The sequence below is a fragment of the Cherax quadricarinatus genome, chromosome 62, assembly GCF_038502225.1.
Source record: "Cherax quadricarinatus isolate ZL_2023a chromosome 62, ASM3850222v1, whole genome shotgun sequence".
NCBI classification, from domain to species: Eukaryota; Metazoa; Arthropoda; class Malacostraca; order Decapoda; family Parastacidae; genus Cherax; species Cherax quadricarinatus.
The window spans coordinates 5,228,477-5,253,476 of record NC_091353.1 but is presented as its reverse complement, the minus strand read 5'-3'; the positions used below and the strand labels follow the sequence as shown (position 1 = coordinate 5,253,476).

Sequence of the window (25,000 nt, the reverse complement as noted above, 5' to 3'; positions counted from 1 at the left end):
TGACAAACCTTACCTAACCTAACCTGAAGACCAGCGTCAGGAAACACTTGTCCTGTTTCCTGACAAACCTTACCTAACCTAACCTGAAGACCAGCGTCAGGAAACACTTGTTCTGTTTCCTGACAAACCTAACCTAACCTAACCTGAAGACCAGCGTCAGGAAACACTTGTTCTGTTTCCTGACAAACCTTACCTAACCTAACCTGAAGACCAGCGTCAGGAAACACTTGTTCTGTTTCCTGACAAACCTTACCTAACCTAACCTGAAGACCAGCGTCAGGAAACACTTGTTCTGTTTCCTGACAAACCTTACCTAACCTAACCTGAAGACCAGCGTCAGGAAACACTTGTTCTGTTTCCTGACAAACCTAACCTAACCTAACCTGAAGACCAGCGTCAGGAAACACTTGTTCTGTTTCCTGACAAACCTTACCTAACCTAACCTGAAGACCAGCGTCAGGAAACACTTGTTCTGTTTCCTGACAAACCTTACCTAACCTAACCTGAAGACCAGCGTCAGGAAACACTTGTTCTGTTTCCTGACAAACCTTACCTAACCTAACCTGAAGACCAGCGTCAGGAAACACTTGTTCTGTTTCCTGACAAACCTTACCTAACCTAACCTGAAGACCAGCGTCAGGAAACACTTGTCCTGTTTCCTGACAAACCTTACCTAACCTAACCTGAAGACCAGCGTCAGGAAACACTTGTCCTGTTTCCTGACAAACCTTACCTAACCTAACCTGAAGACCAGCGTCAGGAAACACTTGTTCTGTTTCCTGACAAATCTTACCTAACCTAACCTGAAGACCAGCGTCAGGAAACACTTGTCCTGTTTCCTGACAAACCTTACCTAACCTAACCTGAAGACCAGCGTCAGGAAACACTTATTCTGTTTCCTGACAAACCTTACCTAACCTAACCTGAAGACCAGCGCCAGGAAACACTTGTCTTGTTTCCTGACAAACCTTACCTAACCTAACCTGAAGACCAGCGTCAGGAAACACTTGTTCTGTTTCCTGACAAACCTTACCTAACCTAACCTGAAGACCAGTGTCAGGAAACACTTGTTCTGTTTCCTGACAAACCTTACCTAACCTAACCTGAAGACCAGCGTCAGGAAACACTTGTCCTGTTTCCTGGCAAACCTTACCTAACCTAACCTGAAGACCAGCGTCAGGAAACACTTGTTCTGTTTCCTGACAAACCTTACCTAACCTAACCTGAAGACCAGCGTCAGGAAACACTTGTCTTGTTTCCTGACAAACCTTACCTAACCTAACTTGAAGACCAGTGTCAGGAAACACTTGTTCTGTTTCCTGACAAACCTTACCTAACCTAACCTGAAGACCAGCGTCAGGAAACACTTGTTCTGTTTCCTGACAAACCTTACCTAACTTAATTTGAAGACCAGCGTCAGGAAACACTTGTTCTGTTTCCTGACAAACCTTACCTAACCTAACCTGAAGACCAGCGTCAGGAAACACTTGTTCTGTTTCCTGACAAACCTTACCTAACCTAACCTGAAGACCAGTGTCAGGAAACACTTGTCTTGTTTCCTGACAAACCTTACCTAACCTAACCTGAAGACCAGCGTCAGGAAACACTTGTCCTGTTTCCTGACAAACCTTACCTAACCTAACCTGAAGACCAGCGTCAGGAAACACTTGTCTTGTTTCCTGACAAACCTTACCTAACCTAACCTGAAGACCAGCGTCAGGAAACACTTGTCCTGTTTCCTGACAAACCTTACCTAACCTAACCTGAAGACCAGCGTCAGGAAACACTTGTCTTGTTTCCTGACAAACCTTACCTAACCTAACCGGAAGACCAGCGTCAGGAAACACTTGTCTTGTTTCCTGACAAACCTTACCTAACCTAACCTGAAGACCAGCGTCAGGAAACACTTGTCCTGTTTCCTGACAAACCTTACCTAACCTAACCTGAAGACCAGTGTCAGGAAACACTTGTTCTGTTTCCTGAAAAACCTTACCTAACCTAACCTGAAGACCAGCGTCAGGAAACACTTGTTCTGTTTCCTGACAAACCTTACCTAACCTAACCTGAAGACCAGCGTCAGGAAACACTTGTCCTGTTTCCTGACAAACCTTACCTAACCTAACCTGAAGACCAGCGTCAGGAAACACTTGTCTTGTTTCCTGACAAACCTTTCCTAACCTAACCTGAAGACCAGCGTCAGGAAACACTTGTCCTGTTTCCTGACAAACCTTACCTAACCTAACCTGAAGACCAGCGTCAGGAAACACTTGTTCTGTTTCCTGACAAACCTTACCTAACCTAACCTGAAGACCAGCGTCAGGAAACACTTGTTCTGTTTCCTGACAAACCTTACCTAACCTAACCTGAAGACCAGCGTCAGGAAACACTTGTCCTGTTTCCTGACAAACCTTACGTAACCTAACCTGAAGACCAGCGTCAGGAAACACTTGTTCTGTTTCCTGACAAACCTTACCTAACCTAACCTGAAGACCAGCGTCAGGAAACACTTGTTCTGTTTCCTGACAAACCTTACCTAACCTAACCTGAAGACCAGCGTCAGGAAACACTTGTCCTGTTTCCTGACAAACCTTACCTAACCTAACCTGAAGACCAGCGTCAGGAAACACTTGTCTTGTTTCCTGACAAACCTTACCTAACCTAACCTGAAGACCAGCGTCAGGAAACACTTGTTCTGTTTCCTGACAAACCTTACCTAACCTAACCTGAAGACCAGCGTCAGGAAACACTTGTCTTGTTTCCTGACAAACCTTACCTAACCTAACCTGAAGACCAGCGTCAGGAAACACTTGTCCTGTTTCCTGACAAACCTTACCTAACCTAACCTGAAGACCAGCGTCAGGAAACACTTGTCCTGTTTCCTGACAAACCTTACCTAACCTAACCTGAAGACCAGCGTCAGGAAACACTTGTTCTGTTTCCTGACAAACCTTACCTAACCTAACCTGAAGACCAGCGTCAGGAAACACTTGTCCTGTTTCCTGACAAACCTTACCTAACCTAACCTGAAGACCAGCGTCAGGAAACACTTGTCCTGTTTCCTGACAAACCTTACCTAACCTAACCTGAAGACCAGCGTCAGGAAACACTTGTCCTGTTTCCTGACAAACCTTACCTAACCTAACATGAAGACCAGCGTCAGGAAACACTTGTTCTGTTTCCTGACAAACCTTACCTAACCTAACCTGAAGACCAGCGTCAGGAAACACTTGTCCTGTTTCCTGACAAACCTTACCTAACCTAACCTGAAGACCAGCGTCAGGAAACACTTGTCTTGTTTCCTGACAAACCTTACCTAACCTAACCTGAAGACCAGCGTCAGGAAACACTTGTTCTGGTTCCTGACAAACCTTACCTAACCTAACCTGAAGACCAGCGTCAGGAAACACTTGTTCTGTTTCCTGACAAACCTTACCTAACCTAACCTGAAGACCAGCGTCAGGAAACACTTGTCTTGTTTCCTGACAAACCTTACCTAACCTAACCTGAAGACCAGCGTCAGGAAACACTTGTCCTGTTTCCTGACAAACCTTACCTAACCTAACCTGAAGACCAGCGTCAGGAAACACTTGTCTTGTTTCCTGACAAACCTTACCTAACCTAACCTGAAGACCAGCGTCAGAAACACTTGTTCTGTTTCCTGACAAACCTTACCTAACCTAACCTGAAGACCAGCGTCAGGAAACACTTGTCTTGTTTCCTGACAAACCTTACCTAACCTAACCTGAAGACCAGCGTCAGGAAACACTTGTTCTGTTTCCTGACAAACCTTACCTAACCTAACCTGAAGACCAGCGTCAGGAAACACTTGTCCTGTTTCCTGACAAACCTTACCTAACCTAACCTGAAGACCAGCGTCAGGAAACACTTGTCTTGTTTCCTGACAAACCTTACCTAACCTAACCTGAAGACCAGCGTCAGGAAACACTTGTCCTGTTTCCTGACAAACCTTACCTAACCTAACCTGAAGACCAGCGTCAGGAAACACTTGTCCTGTTTCCTGACAAACCTTACCTAACCTAACCTGAAGACCAGCGTCAGGAAACACTTGTCCTGTTTACTGACAAACCTTACCTAACCTAACCTGAAGACCAGCGTCAGGAAACACTTGATCTGTTTCCTGACAAACCTGACCTAACCTAACCTGAAGACCAGCGTCAGGAAACACTTGTCCTGTTTCCTGACAAACCTTACCTAACCTAACCTGAAGACCAGCGTCAGGAAACACTTGTTCTGTTTCCTGACAAACCTTACCTAACCTAACCTGAAGACCAGCGTCAGGAAACACTTGTCCTGTTTCCTGACAAACCTTACCTAACCTAACCTGAAGACCAGCGTCAGGAAACACTTGTCCTGTTTCCTGACAAACCTTACCTAACCTAACCTGAAGACCAGCGTCAGGAAACACTTGTCCTGTTTCCTGACAAACCTTACCTAACCTAACCTGAAGACCAGTGTCAGGAAACACTTGTCCTGTTTCCTGACAAACCTTACCTAACCTAACCTGAAGACCAGCGTCAGGAAACACTTGTTCTGTTTCCTGACAAACTTGACCTAACCTAACCTGAAGACCAGCGTCAGGAAACACTTGTTCTGTTTCCTGACAAACCTTACCTAACCTAACCTGAAGACCAGCGTCAGGAAACACTTGTTCTGTTTCCTGACAAACCTTACCTAACCTAACCTGAAGACCAGCGTCAGGAAACACTTGTTCTGTTTCCTGACAAACCTTACCTAACCTAACCTGAAGACCAGCGTCAGGAAACACTTGTCCTGTTTCCTGACAAACCTTACCTAACCTAACCTGAAGACCAGCGTCAGGAAACACTTGTCCTGTTTCCTGACAAACCTTACCTAACCTAACCTGAAGACCAGTGTCAGGAAACACTTGTCCTGTTTCCTGACAAACCTTACCTAACCTAACCTGAAGACCAGCGTCAGGAAACACTTGTTCTGTTTCCTGACAAACCTGACCTAACCTAACCTGAAGACCAGCGTCAGGAAACACTTGTTCTGTTTCCTGACAAACCTTACCTAACCTAACCTGAAGACCAGCGTCAGGAAACACTTGTTCTGTTTCCTGACAAACCTTACCTAACCTAACCTGAAGACCAGCGTCAGGAAACACTTGTTCTGTTTCCTGACAAACCTTACCTAACCTAACCTGAAGACCAGCGTCAGGAAACACTTGTCCTGTTTCCTGGCAAACCTTACCTAACCTAACCTGAAGACCAGCGTCAGGAAACACTTGTTCTGTTTCCTGACAAACCTTACCTAACCTAACCTGAAGACCAGCGTCAGGAAACACTTGTTCTGTTTCCTGACAAACCTTACCTAACCTAACCTGAAGACCAGCGTCAGGAAACACTTGTCCTGTTTCCTGACAAATCTTACCTAACCTAACCTGAAGACCAGCGTCAGGAAACACTTGTCCTGTTTCCTGACAAACCTTACCTAACCTAACCTGAAGACCAGCGTCAGGAAACACTTGTTCTGTTTCCTGACAAACCTTACCTAACCTAACCTGAAGACCAGCGTCAGGAAACACTTGTTCTGTTTCCTGACAAACCTTACCTAACCTAACCTGAAGACCAGCGTCAGGAAACACTTGTTCTGTTTCCTGGCAAACCTTACCTAACCTAACCTGAAGACCAGCGTCAGGAAACACTTGTTCTGTTTCCTGACAAACCTTACCTAACCTAACCTGAAGACCAGCGTCAGGAAACACTTGTTCTGTTTCCTGACAAACCTTACCTAACCTAACCTGAAGACCAGCGTCAGGAAACACTTGTCCTGTTTCCTGACAAATCTTACCTAACCTAACCTGAAGACCAGCGTCAGGAAACACTTGTCCTGTTTCCTGACAAACCTTACCTAACCTAACCTGAAGACCAGCGTCAGGAAACACTTGTTCTGTTTCCTGACAAACCTTACCTAACCTAACCTGAAGACCAGCGTCAGGAAACACTTGTTCTGTTTCCTGACAAACCTTACCTAACCTAACCTGAAGACCAGCGTCAGGAAACACTTGTTCTGTTTCCTGGCAAACCTTACCTAACCTAACCTGAAGACCAGCGTCAGGAAACACTTGTTCTGTTTCCTGACAAACCTTACCTAACCTAACCTGAAGACCAGCGTCAGGAAACACTTGTTCTGTTTCCTGACAAACCTTACCTAACCTAACCTGAAGACCAGCGTCAGGAAACACTTGTTCTGTTTCCTGACAAACCTTACCTAACCTAACCTGAAGACCAGCGTCAGGAAACACTTGTCCTGTTTCCTGACAAATCTTACCTAACCTAACCTGAAGACCAGCGTCAGGAAACACTTGTTCTGTTTCCTGACAAACCTTACCTAACCTAACCTGAAGACCAGCGTCAGGAAACACTTGTTCTGTTTCCTGACAAACCTTACCTAACCTAACCTGAAGACCAGCGTCAGGAAACACTTGTCCTGTTTCCTGACAAACCTTACCTAACCTAACCTGAAGACCAGCGTCAGGAAACACTTGTTCTGTTTCCTGACAAACCTTACCTAACCTAACCTGAAGACCAGCGTCAGGAAACACTTGTCCTGTTTCCTGACAAACATTACCTAACCTAACCTGAAGACCAGCGTCAGGAAACACTTGTTCTGTTTCCTGACAAACCTTACCTAACCTAACCTGAAGACCAGCGTCAGGAAACACTTGTTCTGTTTCCTGACAAATCTTACCTAACCTAACCTGAAGACCAGCGTCAGGAAACACTTGTTCTGTTTCCTGACAAACCTTACCTAACCTAACCTGAAGACCAGCGTCAGGAAACACTTGTTCTGTTTCCTGACAAACCTTACCTAACCTAACCTGAAGACCAGCGTCAGGAAACACTTGTTCTGTTTCCTGACAAACCTTACCTAACCTAACCTGAAGACCAGCGTCAGGAAACACTTGTCTTGTTTCCTGACAAACCTTACCTAACCTAACCTGAAGACCAGCGTCAGGAAACACTTCTTCTGTTTCCTGACAAACCTTACCTAACCTAACCTGAAGACCAGCGTCAGGAAACACTTGTTCTGTTTCCTGACAAACCTTACCTAACCTAACCTGAAGACCAGCGTCAGGAAACACTTGTCCTGTTTCCTGACAAATCTTACCTAACCTAACCTGAAGACCAGCGTCAGGAAACACTTGTCCTGTTTCCTGACAAACCTTACCTAACCTAACCTGAAGACCAGCGTCAGGAAACACTTGTTCTGTTTCCTGACAAACCTTACCTAACCTAACCTGAAGACCAGCGTCAGGAAACACTTGTTCTGTTTCCTGACAAACCTTACCTAACCTAACCTGAAGACCAGCGTCAGGAAACACTTGTCCTGTTTCCTGACAAATCTTACCTAACCTAACCTGAAGACCAGCGTCAGGAAACACTTGTCCTGTTTCCTGACAAACCTTACCTAACCTAACCTGAAGACCAGCGTCAGGAAACACTTGTTCTGTTTCCTGACAAACCTTACCTAACCTAACCTGAAGACCAGCGTCAGGAAACACTTGTCCTGTTTCCTGACAAACCTTACCTAACCTAACCTGAAGACCAGCGTCAGGAAACACTTGTTCTGTTTCCTGACAAACCTTACCTAACCTAACCTGAAGACCAGCGTCAGGAAACACTTGTTCTGTTTCCTGACAAACCTTACCTAACCTAACCTGAAGACCAGCGTCAGGAAACACTTGTCCTGTTTCCTGACAAACCTTACCTAACCTAACCAAAAAAAGATTTATTCACTAAAAAAATTGAAAGGCTTTTTTTTAGGCTCGAAAACTTAATAATTTTTTTTGTAATAATTCCAGAAAACATTTGTGGGGTTATTTACTTAATTATTAATGTTTAGGGGGGTTTTCGGGAGGCGGCGCCCCCTAGAGGGGGCTTATATGTTTATTTTCTGAGTTGTGGCTTGCCTGGATTTAAATATCCAAAAATAGGCCTATGGAGAGTGGAAATTTAATTATAAAAAATCTTATTTTAAAAATTTTAATAGGCCTTTGGATAAAATTTTAATTAAAAAAAATTGGAGGATTTCAAAAAGATTTATTTAAAAAATGTCAATAATCTATAAAAATAACGAGAAATTAATTGACATTGATAATCCAGTCAGTGAATAATTGATATAATTTTCTTTTTCATAAAATTATCGTCTCTTAATTATCCATAATAAGTGAAGATTTTTATATATTTATTATTCATAAAAATTTCCATCAATGATAATTTTTATTATCGTTATTTAATATAATTATTGTCTCCATAATTATATAATAATCTAAGTTATTTATTTGTTTCTTAAGTTGATAATTTTAAGTGGTTAAAACGTGACTAAAATTAATTAAGTTTGTGGTTAAAACGTTACTAAAATTAATTAAGTTTGTGGTTAAAACGTTACTAAAATTAATTAAGTTTGTGGTTAAAACGTGACTAAAATTAATTAAGTTTGTGGTTAAAACGTTACTAAAATTAATTAAGTTTGTGGTTAAAACGTGACTAAAATTACTTAAGTTTGTGGTTAAAACGTGACTAAAATTAGTTAAGTTTGTGGTTAAAACGTGACTAAAATTAATTAAGTTTGTGGTTAAAACGTGAGTAAAATTACTTAAATTTGTGGTTAAAACGTGACTAAAATTAGTTAAGTTTGTGGTTAAAATGTAACGTAAATTAGTTAAGTTTGTGGTTAAAATGTAACGTAAATTAGTTAAGTTTGTGGTTAAAATGTAACGTAAATTAGTTAAGTTTGTGGTTAAAATGTAACGTAAATTAGTTAAGTTTGTGGTTAAAATGTAACGTAAATTATTAGTTAAGTAAATTAGTTAAGTTTGTGGTTAAAATGTAACGTAAATTAGTTAAGTTTGTGGTTAAAATGTAACGTAAATTAGTTAAGTTTGTGGTTAAAATGTAACGTAAATTAGTTAAGTTTGTGGTTAAAATGTAACGTAAATTAGTTAAGTTTGTGGTTAAAATGTAACGTAAATTAGTTAAGTTTGTGGTTAAAATGTAACGTAAATTAGTTAAGTTTGTGGTTAAAATGTAACGTAAATTAGTTAAGTTTGTGGTTAAATGTAACGTAAATTAGTTAAGTTTGTGGTTAAATGTAACGTAAATTAGTTAAGTTTGTGGTTAAAATGTAACGTAAATTAGTTAAGTTTGTGGTTAAAATGTAACGTAAATTAGTTAAGTTTGTGGTTAAAATGTAACGTAAATTAGTTAAGTTTGTGGTTAAATGTAACGTAAATTAGTTAAGTTTGTGGTTAAATGTAACGTAAATTAGTTAAGTTTGTGGTTAAAATGTAACGTAAATTAGTTAAGTTTGTGGTTAAAATGTAACGTAAATTAGTTAAGTTTGTGGTTAAAATGTAACGTAAATTAGTTAAGTTTGTGGTTAAAATGTAACGTAAATTAGTTAAGTTTGTGGTTAAATGTAACGTAAATTAGTTAAGTTTGTGGTTAAATGTAACGTAAATTAGTTAAGTTTGTGGTTAAAATGTAACGTAAATTAGTTAAGTTTGTGGTTAAAATGTAACGTAAATTAGTTAAGTTTGTAATTAAAATCAATTCTTACATTGCTAATCTAACAGTTTCACCTGTGAGTTATATTAATGGTGGTGAGATTATATTATTTGAGAATTTATAGACATTTATCCAGTAATTACATAATTATAACTGATTATATGTCGTTATATCTCTCAATGTTTCTCATTCTGTAAGTTATATCTCTCAATGTTTCTCATTCTGTAAGTTATATCTCTCAATGTTTCTCATTCTGTAAGTTATATCTCTCAATGTTTCTCATTCTGTAAGTTATATCTCTCAATGTTTCTCATTCTGTAAGTTATATCTCTCAATGTTTCTCATCCTGTAAGTTATATCTCTCAATGTTTCTCATCCTGTAAGTTATATCTCTCAATGTTTCTCATCCTGTAAGTTATATCTCTCAATGTTTCTCATCCTGTAAGTTATATCTCTCAATGTTTCTCATCCTGTAAGTTATATCTCTCAATGTTTCTCATCCTGTAAGTTATATCTCTCAATGTTTCTCATCCTGTAAGTTATATCTCTCAATGTTTCTCATCCTGTAAGTTATATCTCTCAATGTTTCTCATCCTGTAAGTTAGTTTCTCTTGTGTTGATCGACACCATACCCAGCCCTTCTAGGGCAGGGTAGGTGCCTGAGCTGGCATCGACACCACCATGCCCAGCCCTTCTAGGGCAGGGTAGGTGCCTGAGCTGGCATCGACACCACCATGCCCAGCCCTTCTAGGGCAGGGTAGGTGCCTGAGCTGGCATCGACACCACCATGCCCAGCCCTTCTAGGGCAGGGTAGGTGCCTGAGCTGGCATCGACACCACCATGCCCAGCCCTTCTAGGGTAGGGTAGGTTCCTGAGCTGGCATCGACACCATGCCCAGCCCTTCTAGGGTAGGGTAGGTTCCTGAGCTGGCATCGACACCACCATGCCCAGCCCTTCTAGGGTAGGGTAGGTTCCTGAGCTGGCATCGACACCATGCCCAGCCCTTCTAGGGCAGGGTAGGTGCCTGAGCTGGCATCGACACCACCATGCCCAGCCCTTCTAGGGTAGGGTAGGTTCCTGAGCTGGCATCGACACCATGCCCAGCCCTTCTAGGGTAGGGTAGGTTCCTGAGCTGGCATCGACACCACCATGCCCAGCCCTTCTAGGGTAGGGTAGGTTCCTGAGCTGGCATCGACACCACCATGCCCAGCCCTTCTAGGGTAGGGTAGGTTCCTGAGCTGGCATCGACACCATGCCCAGCCCTTCTAGGGCAGGGTAGGTGCCTGAGCTGGCATCGACACCATGCCCAGCCCTTCTAGGGCAGGGTAGGTGCCTGAGCTGGCATCGACACCATGCCCAGCCCTTCTAGGGCAGGGTAGGTGCCTGAGCTGGCATCGACACCATGCCCAGCCCTTCTAGGGCAGGGTAGGTGCCTGAGCTGGCATCGACACCATCATGCCCAGCCCTTCTAGGGCAGGGTAGGTGCCTGAGCTGGCATCGACACCATGCCCAGCCCTTCTAGGGCAGGGTAGGTGCCTGAGCTGGCATCGACACCATGCCCAGCCCTTCTAGGGCAGGGTAGGTGCCTGAGCTGGCATCGACACCATGCCCAGCCCTTCTAGGGTAGGTTAGGTGCCTGAGCTGGCATCGACACCATGCCCAACCCTTCTAGGATAGGGTAGGTGCCCTACCCGGAGCTTACAGCACACAAGACTGTCATTCCCATTAGGCCCCTTGAGTCGGGGATGGCAGACCAGAGAGGCCTAGCTTGTGGCTAGGCCTGGGGACAGTTGGTCCCGAAGATGAGGAGGTACTTGTGCCTCCTCCCATGGGAGACTTAGGTCTCAGACACTCCCTAAAGAGGGAGTCAAGGCCGGGCCACCACTTGGAGAAGACCCGGACCGGGAGAATACCTCCCAGACTTTAATAATAATAATTCTCGTATGTTTCACTATTTCTAATTATCTATCAGAACCAACTATTTACTCTCAGAGCTAAGTATCTACTATCAGTACTATCTACTACCAGAACTGTCTACTATCAGTACTGTCTACTATCAGTACTATCTACTATCAGAATTATCTACTATCAGTACTATCTACTATGAGTACTATCTACTATCAGTACTATCTACTATGAGTACTATCTACTATCAGTACTATCTACTATGAGTACTATCTACTATCAGTACTATCTACTATGAGTACTATCTACTATCAGTACTATCTACTATGAGTACTATCTACTATCAGTACTGTCTACTATCAGAACTATCTACTCTCAGAACTATCTACTATCAGAACTATCTACTATCAGTACTATCTACTATGAGTACTATCTACTATCAGTACTGTCTACTATCAGAACTATCTACTATCAGAACTATCTACTATCAGAATTATCTATTATCAGAACTATCTACTATCAGAACTATCTACTATCAGAACTATCTACTATCAGAACTATCTACTATCAGAACTATCTACTATCAGAACTATCTACTATCAGAACTATCTACTATCAGAACTATCTACTATCAGAAATATCTACTATCAGAACTATCTACTATCAGAACTATCTACTATCAGAACTATCTACTATCAGAACTATCTACTATCAGAAATATCTACTATCAGAAGTAACTATCTGCTAGCAGAACTATCTACTATCAGAAGTAACTATCTACTTTCAGAAGTAACTATGTACTATCAGAAGTAACTATGTACTATCAGAAGTAACTATCTATTATCAGAACTATCTATTATCAGAAGTAACTATCTACTCTTAGAACTATCTACTATCAGAAGTAACTATCTGCTATCATAAGTAACTATCTACTACCAGAACTATATGTCAGATCTATCTACTATCAGAACTATCTACTCTCAGAACTATCTACTATCAGAACTATCTACTATCAGAACTATCTACTACCAGAACTATATGTCAGATCTATCTACTATCAGAACTATCTACTATCAGAACTATCTACTATCAGAAGTAACTATCTGCTATCATAAGTAACTATCTACTACCAGAACTATATGTCAGATCTATCTACTATCAGAACTATCTACTATCAGAACTATCTACTATCAGAACTATCTACTATCAGAACTATCTACTATCAGAACTATCTACTCTCAGAACTATCTACTATCAGAACTATCTACTATCAGAACTATCTACTCTCAGAACTATCTACTATCAGAACTCTACTGTCAAAACTATCTACTATCAGAACTATCTACTATCAGAACTATCTACTATCAGAACTCTACTGTCAAAACTATCTACTATCAGAACTATCTACTATCAGAACTCTACTGTCAAAACTATCTACTATCAGAACTATCTACTATCAGAACTCTACTGTCAAAACTATCTACTATCAGAACTATCTACTATCAGAGCTATCTACTATCAGAACTCTACTGTCAAAACTATCTACTATCAGAACTATCTACTATCAGAACTATCTACTATCAGAACTCTACTGTCAAAACTATCTACTATCAGAACTATCTACTATCAGAACTCTACTGTCAAAACTATCTACTATCAGAACTATCTACTGTGAGAACTATCTACTATCAGAACTCTACTGTCAAAACTATCTACTATCAGAACTATCTACTATCAGAACTATCTACTATCAGAGCTATCTACTATCAGAACTATCTACTATCAGAACTATCTACTATCAGAACTATCTACTATCAGAACTATCTACTATCAGAACTATCTACTATCAGAACTATCTACTATAAGAATTATCTACTATCAGAACTATCTACTATAAGAACTATCTACTATCAGAACTATCTACTATCAGAACTATCTACTATCAGAACTATCTACTCTCAGAACTATCTACTCTCAGAACTATCTACTATCAGAACTATCTACTATCAGAACTATCTACTGTCAGAACTATCTACTATCAGAACTATCTACTATCAGAGCTATCTACTATCAGAACTATCTACTATCAGAACTATCTACTGTGAGAACTATCTACTATAAGAATTATCTACTATCAGAACTATCTACTATAAGAACTATCTACTATCAGAACTATCTACTATCAGAACTATCTACTATCAGAACTATCTACTATAAGAATTATCTACTATCAGAACTATCTACTATAAGAACTATCTACTATCAGAACTATCTACTATCAGAACTCTACTGTCAAAACTATCTACTATCAGAACTATCTACTATCAGAGCTATCTACTATCAGAACTATCTACTATCAGAACTATCTACTATCAGAACTATCTACTATCACAACTATCTACTATAAGAACTATCTACTGTCAGAACTATCTACTATCAGAACTATCTACTATCAGAACTATCTACTATCACAACTATCTACTATAAGAACTATCTACTATCAGAACTATCTACTATCAGAACTATCTACTATAAGAATTATCTACTGTCAGAACTATCTACTATCAGAACTATCTACTATCAGAACTATCTACTATCAGAACTATCTACTATCAGAACTATCTACTATAAGAATTATCTACTGTCAGAACTATCTACTATCAGAACTATCTACTATCAGAACTATCTACTATCAGAACTATCTACTATCAGAACTATCTACTATCAGAACTATCTACTATAAGAATTATCTACTGTCAGAACTATCTACTATCAGAACTATCTACTATCAGAACTATCTACTATAAGAACTATCTACTATCAGAACTATCTACTATCAGAACTATCTACTATCAGAACTATCTACTATAAGAATTATCTACTGTCAGAACTATCTACTATCAGAACTATCTACTATCAGAACTATCTACTATAAGAACTATCTACTATCAGAACTATCTACTATCAGAACTATCTACTATCAGAACTATCTACTATCAGAACTATCTACTATCAGAACTATCTACTATCAGAAGTATCTACTATCAGAACTATCTACTATCAGAACTATCTACTATCAGAACTATCTACTATCAGAACTATCTACTATCAGAACTATCTACTATAAGAACTATCTACTATCAGAACTATCTACTATCAGAACTATCTACTATCAGAACTATCTACTATCAGAAGTATCTACTATCAGAACTATCTACTATCAGAACTATCTACTATAAGAACTATCTACTATCAGAACTATCTACTATCAGAACTATCTACTATAAGAACTATCTACTGTCAGAACTATCTACTATCAGAAGTATCTACTATCAGAAGTATCTACTATCAGAACTATCTACTATCAGAAGTATCTACTATCAGAACTATCTACTATCAGAACTATCTACTATCAGAACTATCTACTATCAGAACTATCTACTATCAGAAGTATCTACTATCAGAACTATCTACTATCAGAACTATCTACTATCAGAACTATCTACTATCAGAACTATCTACTGCCAGAACTATCTACTATCAGAACTATCTACTATCAGAACTATCTACTATCAGAACTATCTACTATCAGAACTATCTACTATCAGAACTATCTACTGCCAGAACTATCTACTATCAGAACTATCTACTATCAGAACTATCTACTGCCAGAACTATCTACTATCAGAAGTATTTACTATCAGAACTATCTACTGCCAGAACTATCTACTATCAGAACTATCTACTATCAGAACTATCTACTGCCAGAAGTATCTACTATCAGAAGTATCTACTATCAGAACTATCTACTGCCAGAACTATCTACTATCAGAACTATCTACTATCAGAACTATCTACTATCAGAACTATCTACTATCAGAACTATCTACTATCAGAACTATCTACTGCCAGAACTATCTACTATCAGAACTATCTACTATCAGAACTATCTACTGCCAGAAGTATCTACTATCAGAAGTATCTACTATCAGAACTATCTACTATCAGAACTATCTACTATCAGAACTATCTACTATCAGAACTATCTACTGCCAGAAGTATCTACTATCAGAACTATCTACTGCCAGAACTATCTACTATCAGAACTATCTACTATCAGAACTATCTACTATCAGAAGTATCTACTATCAGAAGTATCTACTATCAGAACTATCTACTATCAGAACTATCTACTATCAGAAGTATCTACTATCAGAAGTATCTACTATCAGAACTATCTACTATCAGAACTATCTACTATCAGAAGTATCTACTATCAGAAGTATCTACTATCAGAACTATCTACTATCAGAACTATCTACTATCAGAACTATCTACTATCAGAACTATCTACTATCAGAACTCTCTACTATCAGAACTATCTACTATCAGAAGTATCTACTATCAGAAGTATCTACTATCAGAACTATCTACTGCCAGAACTATCTACTATCAGAACTATCTACTATCAGAAGTATCTACTATCAGAAGTATCTACTATCAGAAGTATCTACTATCAGAAGTATCTACTATCAGAAGTATCTACTATCAGAACTATCTACTGCCAGAACTATCTACTATCAGAACTATCTACTATCAGAAGTATCTACTATCAGAAGTATCTACTATCAGAAGTATCTACTATCAGAAGTATCTACTATCAGAAGTATCTACTATCAGAAGTATCTACTATCAGAAGTATCTACTATCAGAACTATCTACTGCCAGAACTATCTACTATCAGAACTATCTACTGCCAGAACTATCTACTATCAGAACTATCTACTATCAGAAGTATCTACTATCAGAAGTATCTACTATCAGAAGTATCTACTATCAGAACTATCTACTATCAGAACTATCTACTATCAGAACTATCTACTATCAGAACTATCTACTATCAGAACTATCTACTATCAGAACTATCTACTATCAGAACTATCTACTGCCAGAACTATCTACTATCAGAACTATCTACTATCAGAAGTATCTACTATCAGAAGTATCTACTATCAGAAGTATCTACTATCAGAAGTATCTACTATCAGAACTATCTACTATCAGAAGTATCTACTATCAGAACTATCTACTATCAGAAGTATCTACTATCAGAAGTATCTACTATCAGAACTATCTACTATCAGAACTATCTACTATCAGAACTATCTACTATCAGAACTATCTACTATCAGAACTATCTACTATCAGAACTATCTACTATCAGAACTATCTACTATCAGAACTATCTACTATCAGAAGTATCTACTATCAGAACTATCTACTGCCAGAACTATCTACTATCAGAACTATCTACTATCAGAACTATCTACTATCAGAAGTATCTACTATCAGAACTATCTACTGCCAGAACTATCTACTATCAGAACTATCTACTATCAGAACTATCTACTATCAGAACTATCTACTGCCAGAACTATCTACTATCAGAACTATCTACTATCAGAAGTATCTACTATCAGAAGTATCTACTATCAGAAGTATCTACTATCAGAAGTATCTACTATCAGAACTATCTACTATCAGAAGTATCTACTATCAGAACTATCTACTATCAGAAGTATCTACTATCAGAAGTATCTACTATCAGAACTATCTACTATCAGAACTATCTACTATCAGAACTATCTACTATCAGAACTATCTACTATCAGAAGTATCTACTATCAGAAGTATCTACTATCAGAAGTATCTACTATCAGAAGTATCTACTATCAGAACTATCTACTATCAGAACTATCTACTATCAGAACTATCTACTATCAGAACTATCTACTATCAGAAGTATCTACTATCAGAAGTATCTACTATCAGAACTATCTACTATCAGAACTATCTACTATCAGAAGTATCTACTATCAGAACTATCTACTATCAGAACTATCTACTATCAGAAGTATCTACTATCAGAACTATCTACTATCAGAACTATCTACTATCAGAAGTATCTACTATCAGAAGTATCTACTATCAGAACTATCTACTATCAGAACTATCTACTATCAGAACTATCTACTATCAGAAGTATCTACTATCAGAAGTATCTACTATCAGAACTATCTACTATCAGAACTATCTAACTATCTACTATCAGAAGTATCTACTATCAGAACTATCTACTATCAGAACTATCTAACTATCTACTATCAGAAGTATCTACTATCAGAACTATCTACTATCAGAACTATCTACTATCAGAAGTATCTACTATCAGAAGTATCTACTATCAGAACTATCTACTATCAGAACTATCTACTATCAGAAGTATCTACTATCAGAAGTATCTACTATCAGAACTATCTACTATCAGAACTATCTACTATGTCTTACCGGCTTCAGTTAAGGATCACTGTCTGTTATCTCTGTCATTAGTTCCATGTGTGTCTTGTTCTGTTATTTAAGTCTCACTACTAGCTACCTACCTTCTCCCAAGTATCTATATTTAAAACTAGTAATATTATCTCTGAAGCGGTCGGTATCTCTCAAGTCTTCCTTGAGTGTCATGTTTCGTTACTGTCTCTCACCTTTCTTCCTCATCTTACTGCCAATGGAGAGCTCTTCATTCAAGGGATGATAGATCAGACACTTGTACAGCACCTGTGTATCTTTATTGATGAAATGCTTTCATCAATAAAGATACCCAGGTGTTGTACATGTGTCTTATTCATCAATATAGACACCCAGGTGTTGTACATGTGTCTTATTCATCAATAAAGACACCCAGGTGTTGTACATGTGTCTTATTCATCAATAAAGACACCCAGGTGTTGTACATGTGTCTTATTCATCAATAAAGATACCCAGGTGTTGTACATGTGTCTTATTCATCAATAAAGACACCCAGGTGTTGTACATGTGTCTTATTCATCAATAAAGACACCCAGGTGTTGTACATGTGTCTTATTCATCAATAAAGACACCCAGGTGTTGTACATGTGTCTTATTCATCAATAAAGACACCCAGGTGTTGTACATGTGTCTTATTCATCAATAAAGTCGCCCAGGTGTTGTACATGTGTCTTATTCATCAATAAAGACACCCAGGTGTTGTACATGTGTCTTATTCATCAATAAAGACACCCAGGTGTTGTACATGTGTCTTATTCATCAATAAAGACACCTAGGTGTTGTACATGTGTCTTATTCATCAATAAAGACACCTAGGTGTTGTACATGTGTCTTATTCATCAATAAAGTCGCCCAGGTGTTGTACATGTGTCTTATTCATCAATAAAGACACCCAGGTGTTGTACATGTGTCTTATTCATCAATAAAGATACCCAGGTGTTGTACATGTGTCTTATTCATCAATAAAGACACCTAGGTGTTGTACATGTGTCTTATTCATCAATAAAGACACCCAGGTGTTGTACATGTGTCTTATTCATCAATAAAGACACCCAGGTGTTGTACATGTGTCTTATTCATCAATAAAGACACCCAGGTGTTGTACATGTGTCTTATTCATCAATAAAGACACCCAGGTGTTGTACATGTGTCTTATTCATCAATAAAGACACCCAGGTGTTGTACATGTGTCTTATTCATCAATAAAGACACCTAGGTGTTGTACATGTGTCTTATTCATCAATAAAGACACCCAGGTGTTGTACATGTGTCTTATTCATCAATAAAGACACCCAGGTGTTGTACATGTGTCTTATTCATCAATAAAGACACCCAGGTGTTGTACATGTGTCTTATTCATCAATAAAGACACCCAGGTGTTGTACATGTGTCTTATTCATCAATAAAGACACCCAGGTGTTGTACATGTGTCTTATTCATCAATAAAGACACCCAGGTGTTGTACATGTGTCTTATTCATCAATAAAGACACCCAGGTGTTGTACATGTGTCTTATTCATCAATAAAGACACCCAGGTGTTGTACATGTGTCTTATTCATCAATAAAGACACCTAGGTGTTGTACATGTGTCTTATTCATCAATAAAGACACCCAGGTGTTGTACATGTGTCTTATTCATCAATAAAGACACCTAGGTGTTGTACATGTGTCTTATTCATCAATAAAGACACCCAGGTGTTGTACATGTGTCTTATTCATCAATAAAGACACCCAGGTGTTGTACATGTGTCTTATTCATCAATAAAGACACCCAGGTGTTGTACATGTGTCTTATTCATCAATAAAGACACCTAGGTGTTGTACATGTGTCTTATTCATCAATAAAGACACCCAGGTGTTGTACATGTGTCTTATTCATCAATAAAGACACCCAGGTGTTGTACATGTGTCTTATTCATCAATAAAGACACCCAGGTGTTGTACATGTGTCTTATTCATCAATAAAGACACCTAGGTGTTGTACATGTGTCTTATTCATCAATAAAGACACCCAGGTGTTGTACATGTGTCTTATTCATCAATAAAGACACCCAGGTGTTGTACATGTGTCTTATTCATCAATAAAGACACCTAGGTGTTGTACATGTGTCTTATTCATCAATAAAGACACCCAGGTGTTGTACATGTGTCTTATTCATCAATAAAGACACCCAGGTGTTGTACATGTGTCTTATTCATCAATAAAGACACCCAGGTGTTGTACATGTGTCTTATTCATCAATAAAGACACCCAGGTGTTGTACATGTGTCTTACTCATCAATAAAGACACCTAGGTGTTGTACATGTGTCTTATTCATCAATAAAGACACCCAGGTGTTGTACATGTGTCTTATTCATCAATAAAGACACCCAGGTGTTGTACATGTGTCTTATTCATCAATAAAGACACCCAGGTGTTGTACATGTGTCTTATTCATCAATAAAGACACCCAGGTGTTGTACATGTGTCTTATTCATCAATAAAGACACCTAGGTGTTGTACATGTATCTTATTCATCAATAAAGACACCCAGGTGTTGTACATGTGTCTTATTCATCAATAAAGACACCCAGGTGTTGTACATGTGTCTTATTCATCAATAAAGACACCCAGGTGTTGTACATGTGTCTTATTCATCAATAAAGACACCCAGGTGTTGTACATGTGTCTTATTCATCAATAAAACACCCAGGTGTTGTACATGTGTCTTATTCATCAATAAAACACCCAGGTGTTGTACATGTGTCTTATTCATCAATAAAACACCCAGGTGTTGTACATGTGTCTTATTCATCAATAAAACACCCAGGTGTTGTACATGTGTCTTATTCATCAATAAAACACCCAGGTGTTGTACATGTGTCTTATTCATCAATAAAACACCCAGGTGTTGTACATGTGTCTTATTCATCATTAAGGACACACAAGTGTTGTACATGTGTCTTATTCATCATTAAGGACACCCAGGTGTTGTACATGTGTCTTATTCATCAATAAAACACCCAGGTGTTGTACATGTGTCTTATTCATCATTAAGGACACACAAGTGTTGTACATGTGTCTTATTCATCATTAAGGACACCCAGGTGTTGTACATGTGTCTTATTCATCAATAAAACACCCAGGTGTTGTACATGTGTCTTATTCATCATTAAGGACACACAAGTGTTGTACATGAGTCTCACTCACATTATACAAAGCTTCCGTATTACCCCTTAGGGTACTGCATGGCCCCTGCGACTTTAGCTGTCTCTGGCAGGCAATATTAACGTGTTTGGTTGTACTCCCACAGTGTAGCGTCAGCGCGAGGAGAGAGAGAGATGGTGGGGTCCAGGGAAGTGTTTGGTGTGAGAGACATGACCAGGAACCATATATCCTGCAACGACCCTACCAGACCAGCCTCCGTCAACACTACCACCACTAACACCACTCCATCCTTCACTTCTACACCAGAGACTGGTGCTAGACAGAGGTGAGAATGACAGGGAGAGGCAGGGAGGGGCAGGGAGGGACAGGGAGAGGCAGGGAGAGGCAGGGAGGGTGTGGCAGGATGGTCAATACTACCACCACTAACACCACTCCATCCTTCACTTCTACACCAGAGACTGGTGCTAGACAGAGGTGAGAATGACAGGGAGAGGCAGGGAGGGGCAGGGAGGGGCAGGGAGAGGCAGGGAGAGGCAGGGAGGGTGTGGCAGGATGGTCAATACTACCACCACCAACACCACTCCATCCTTCACTTCTACACCAGAGACTGGTGCTAGACAGAGGTCAGAATGACAGGGAGAGGCAGGGAGGGGCAGGGAGGGGCAGGGAGAGGCAGGGAGAGGCAGGGAGGGTGTGGCAGGATGGTCAATACTACCACCACCAACACCACTCCATCCTAAAAGTCCTACACCAGAGACTGGTGCTAGACAGAGGTTAGGATGGCAGGGAGAGGCAGGTAGGGACGAAAAGGCAGGGAGGGACAGGGAGAGGCTGGAAGGGACAGGGAGAGGCAGGGAGGGACAGGAAGAGGCAGGGAGGGACAGGGACAGGGAGAGGCAGGGAGGGACAGGGAGAGGCAGGGAGGGACAGGGACAGGGACAGGCAGGGAGGGAAGGTGGGAGAGAACGTGAAAAATAGGGAAAAATCGACGGGGGAAAGAGAGGGAGAGAAGTAGGGAGAACAGTAGAGAAGGAAGTAAAGAGGGTATAACTACAAGGGTATACCTGGAGGATATACCTGGAGCGTATACCTGGAGGATATACCTGGAGCGTATACCTGGAGGGTTATACATCGAGTGGTATACCTGAAGGGGATACCTGGAGGATCTTTTGGGGTCAGTGCCCCCGCGGCTTCGGTCCATGACCAGGCCTATATAACAGCTGTATAGGTCTATATAAAGGCCTATATAACAGCTGTATAGGTCTATATAAAGGCCTACATAAGAACTGTATAGGCCTGTATAAAGGCCTATATATCAGCTGTATAGGTCTATAGAAAGGCCTACATAAGAACTGTATAGGCCTATATAAAGGCCTATATAAGAGCTGTATAGGCCTATATAAAGGCCTATATAAGAGCTGTATAGGCCTATATAAAGGTCTATATAAGAGCTGTATAGGCCTATATAAGAGCTGAATAGGCCTATATAAGAGCTGTATAGGCCTATATAAGAGCTGTATAGGTCTATATAAAGGCCTATATAAGAGCTGTATAGGCCTATATAAAGGCCTATATAAGAGCTGTATAGGCCTATATAAAGGCCTATATAAGAGCTGTATATGCTTTTGTTTATATGAATTATATTTTTTATTAAAAAGTGTTGAAGTGAGCGATATATACCTCAGTGTATATACCATGAGTTGTATACCTCAGTGTATATACCATGAGTTGTATACCTCAGTGTATATACCATGAGTTGTATACCTCAGTGTATATACCATGAGTTGTATACCTCAGTGTATATACCATGAGTTGTATACCTCAGTGTATATCATATATACCATGAGTTGTATACCTCAGTGTATATACCATGATTGTATACCTCAGTGTATATATAGTTGTATACCTCAGTGTATATATGATATACCTCAGTATATATATATATTATTATTATTATTATTATTATTATTATCACACTGGCCGATTCCCACCAAGGCAGGGTGGCCCACCAAGGTAGGGTGGCCCACCAAGGTAGGGTGGCCCACCAAGGCAGGGTGGCCCACCAAGGCAGGGTGGCCCACCAAGGCAGGGTGGCCCACCAAGGTAGGGTGGCCCACCAAGGTAGGGTGGCCCACCAAGGCAGGGTGGCCCACCAAGGTAGGGTGGCCCGAAAAAGAAAAACTTTCACCATCATTCACTCCATCACTGTCTTGCCAGAAGGGTGCTTTACACTACAGTTTTTAAACTGCAACATTAACACCCCTCCTTCAGAGTGCAGGCACTGTACTTCCCATCTCCAGGACTCAAGTCCGGCCTGCCGGTTTCCCTGAACCCCTTCATAAATGTTACTTTGCTCACACTCCAACAGCACGTCAAGTATTAAAAACCATTTGTCTCCATTCACTCCTATCAAACACGCTCACGCATGCCTGCTGGAAGTCCAAGCCCCTCGCACATATATATATATATATGTCGTGCCGAATATGTAAAACTGGTCAATTAGCAATAACTCATTTAAAATTAAGTCTTTTCTAAAAATTTCTCTTATACGTTTAAAGATATATTTTTTTCAATAATGTCAATGTAAAAATTTATAATTTTGCAACAAAAGAATCTTAGAAAACTTACCTAACCTTATTATAACAAGAACAATTTATTTTAGCCTAACCCAACTAAATATATTTTAGATTTGTTTACAATAATTTAATACTAAACAAACACAGTGAAATATATTTTTTTCGTTAGGTTCAGAATAATTTTGGCGAAATTATTACATACACAAATTTTCACTTGTCCTATATGGCAAGATGAGCGTTGCTATTTAACCCAAGATCGCAAGTTCTGCCTATTCGGCACGACATATATATATATATATATATACATATATATATATATATATATATATATATATATATATATATATATATATATATATATATATATATATATATCTATATATATATATCTATATATATATATATATATATATATATATATATATACATATATGTATAAAGTACAATAATGTCTATTGCTGGTATTAATTACCATACTACACGAGGGCCATCGAGTCTATCTACTACACGAGGGCCATCAAGTCTATCTACTACACTAGGGTCATTAAGTCTATCTACTACACGAGGGCCATCAAGTCTATCTACTACACTAGGGTCATTAAGTCTATCTACTACACGAGGGCCATCAAGTCTACCTACTACACGAGAGCCATTAAGTCTATCTACTATACAAGGGCCATCAAGACTATCTACTACACGAGGGTCATCAAGACTATCTACTACACTAGGGTCATTAAGTCTATCTACTACACGAGGGCCATCAAGTCTATCTACTACACTAGGGTCATTAAGTCTATCTACTACACGAGAGCCATTAAGTCTATCTACTATACAAGGGCCATCAAGACTATCTACTACACGAGGGTCATCAAGACTATCTACTACACTAGGGTCATTAAGTCTATCTACTACACGAGGGCCATCAAGTCTACCTACTACACGAGAGTCATTAAGTCTATCTACTATACAAGGGCCATCAAGACTATCTACTACACGAGGGTCATCAAGACTATCTACTACACGAGGGTCATCAAGTCTATCTACTATACAAGGGCCATCAAGACTATCTACTACACGAGGGTCATCAAGACTATCTACTACACGAGGGTCATCAAGTCTATCTACTACACGAGGGTCATCAAGTCTATCTACTACACGAGGGTCATCAAGTCTATCTACTACACGAGGGTCATCAAGTCTATCTACTACACGAGGGTCATCAAGTCTATCTACTACACGAGGGTCATCAAGACTATCTACTACACGAGGGTCATCAAGACTATCTACTACACGAGGGTCATCAAGACTATCTACTACACGAGGGCCATCAAGACTATCTACTGCACGAGGGCCATCAAGACTATCTACTACACGAGGGTCATCAAGACTATCTACTACACGAGGGTCATCAAGACTATCTACTACACGAGGGTCATCAAGACTATCTACTAC

The 25,000-nt window shown here is 39.4% G+C and overlaps 1 protein-coding gene across 1 annotated transcript in view; it reads left to right on the top strand.

Moving 5' to 3' along the window:
- Positions 1 to 21,301, top strand: part of LOC128687128 (glutamate receptor ionotropic, NMDA 2A) — a 198,942-nt gene extending 177,641 nt beyond the window's left edge. The window contains exon 16 of the mRNA XM_070098302.1: positions 21,118 to 21,301. Coding sequence (XP_069954403.1) covers positions 21,118 to 21,301 — 184 coding nt within the window. The remainder of the gene's footprint in view (positions 1 to 21,117) is intronic.
- Positions 21,302 to 25,000: the final 3,699 nt, after the last annotated feature.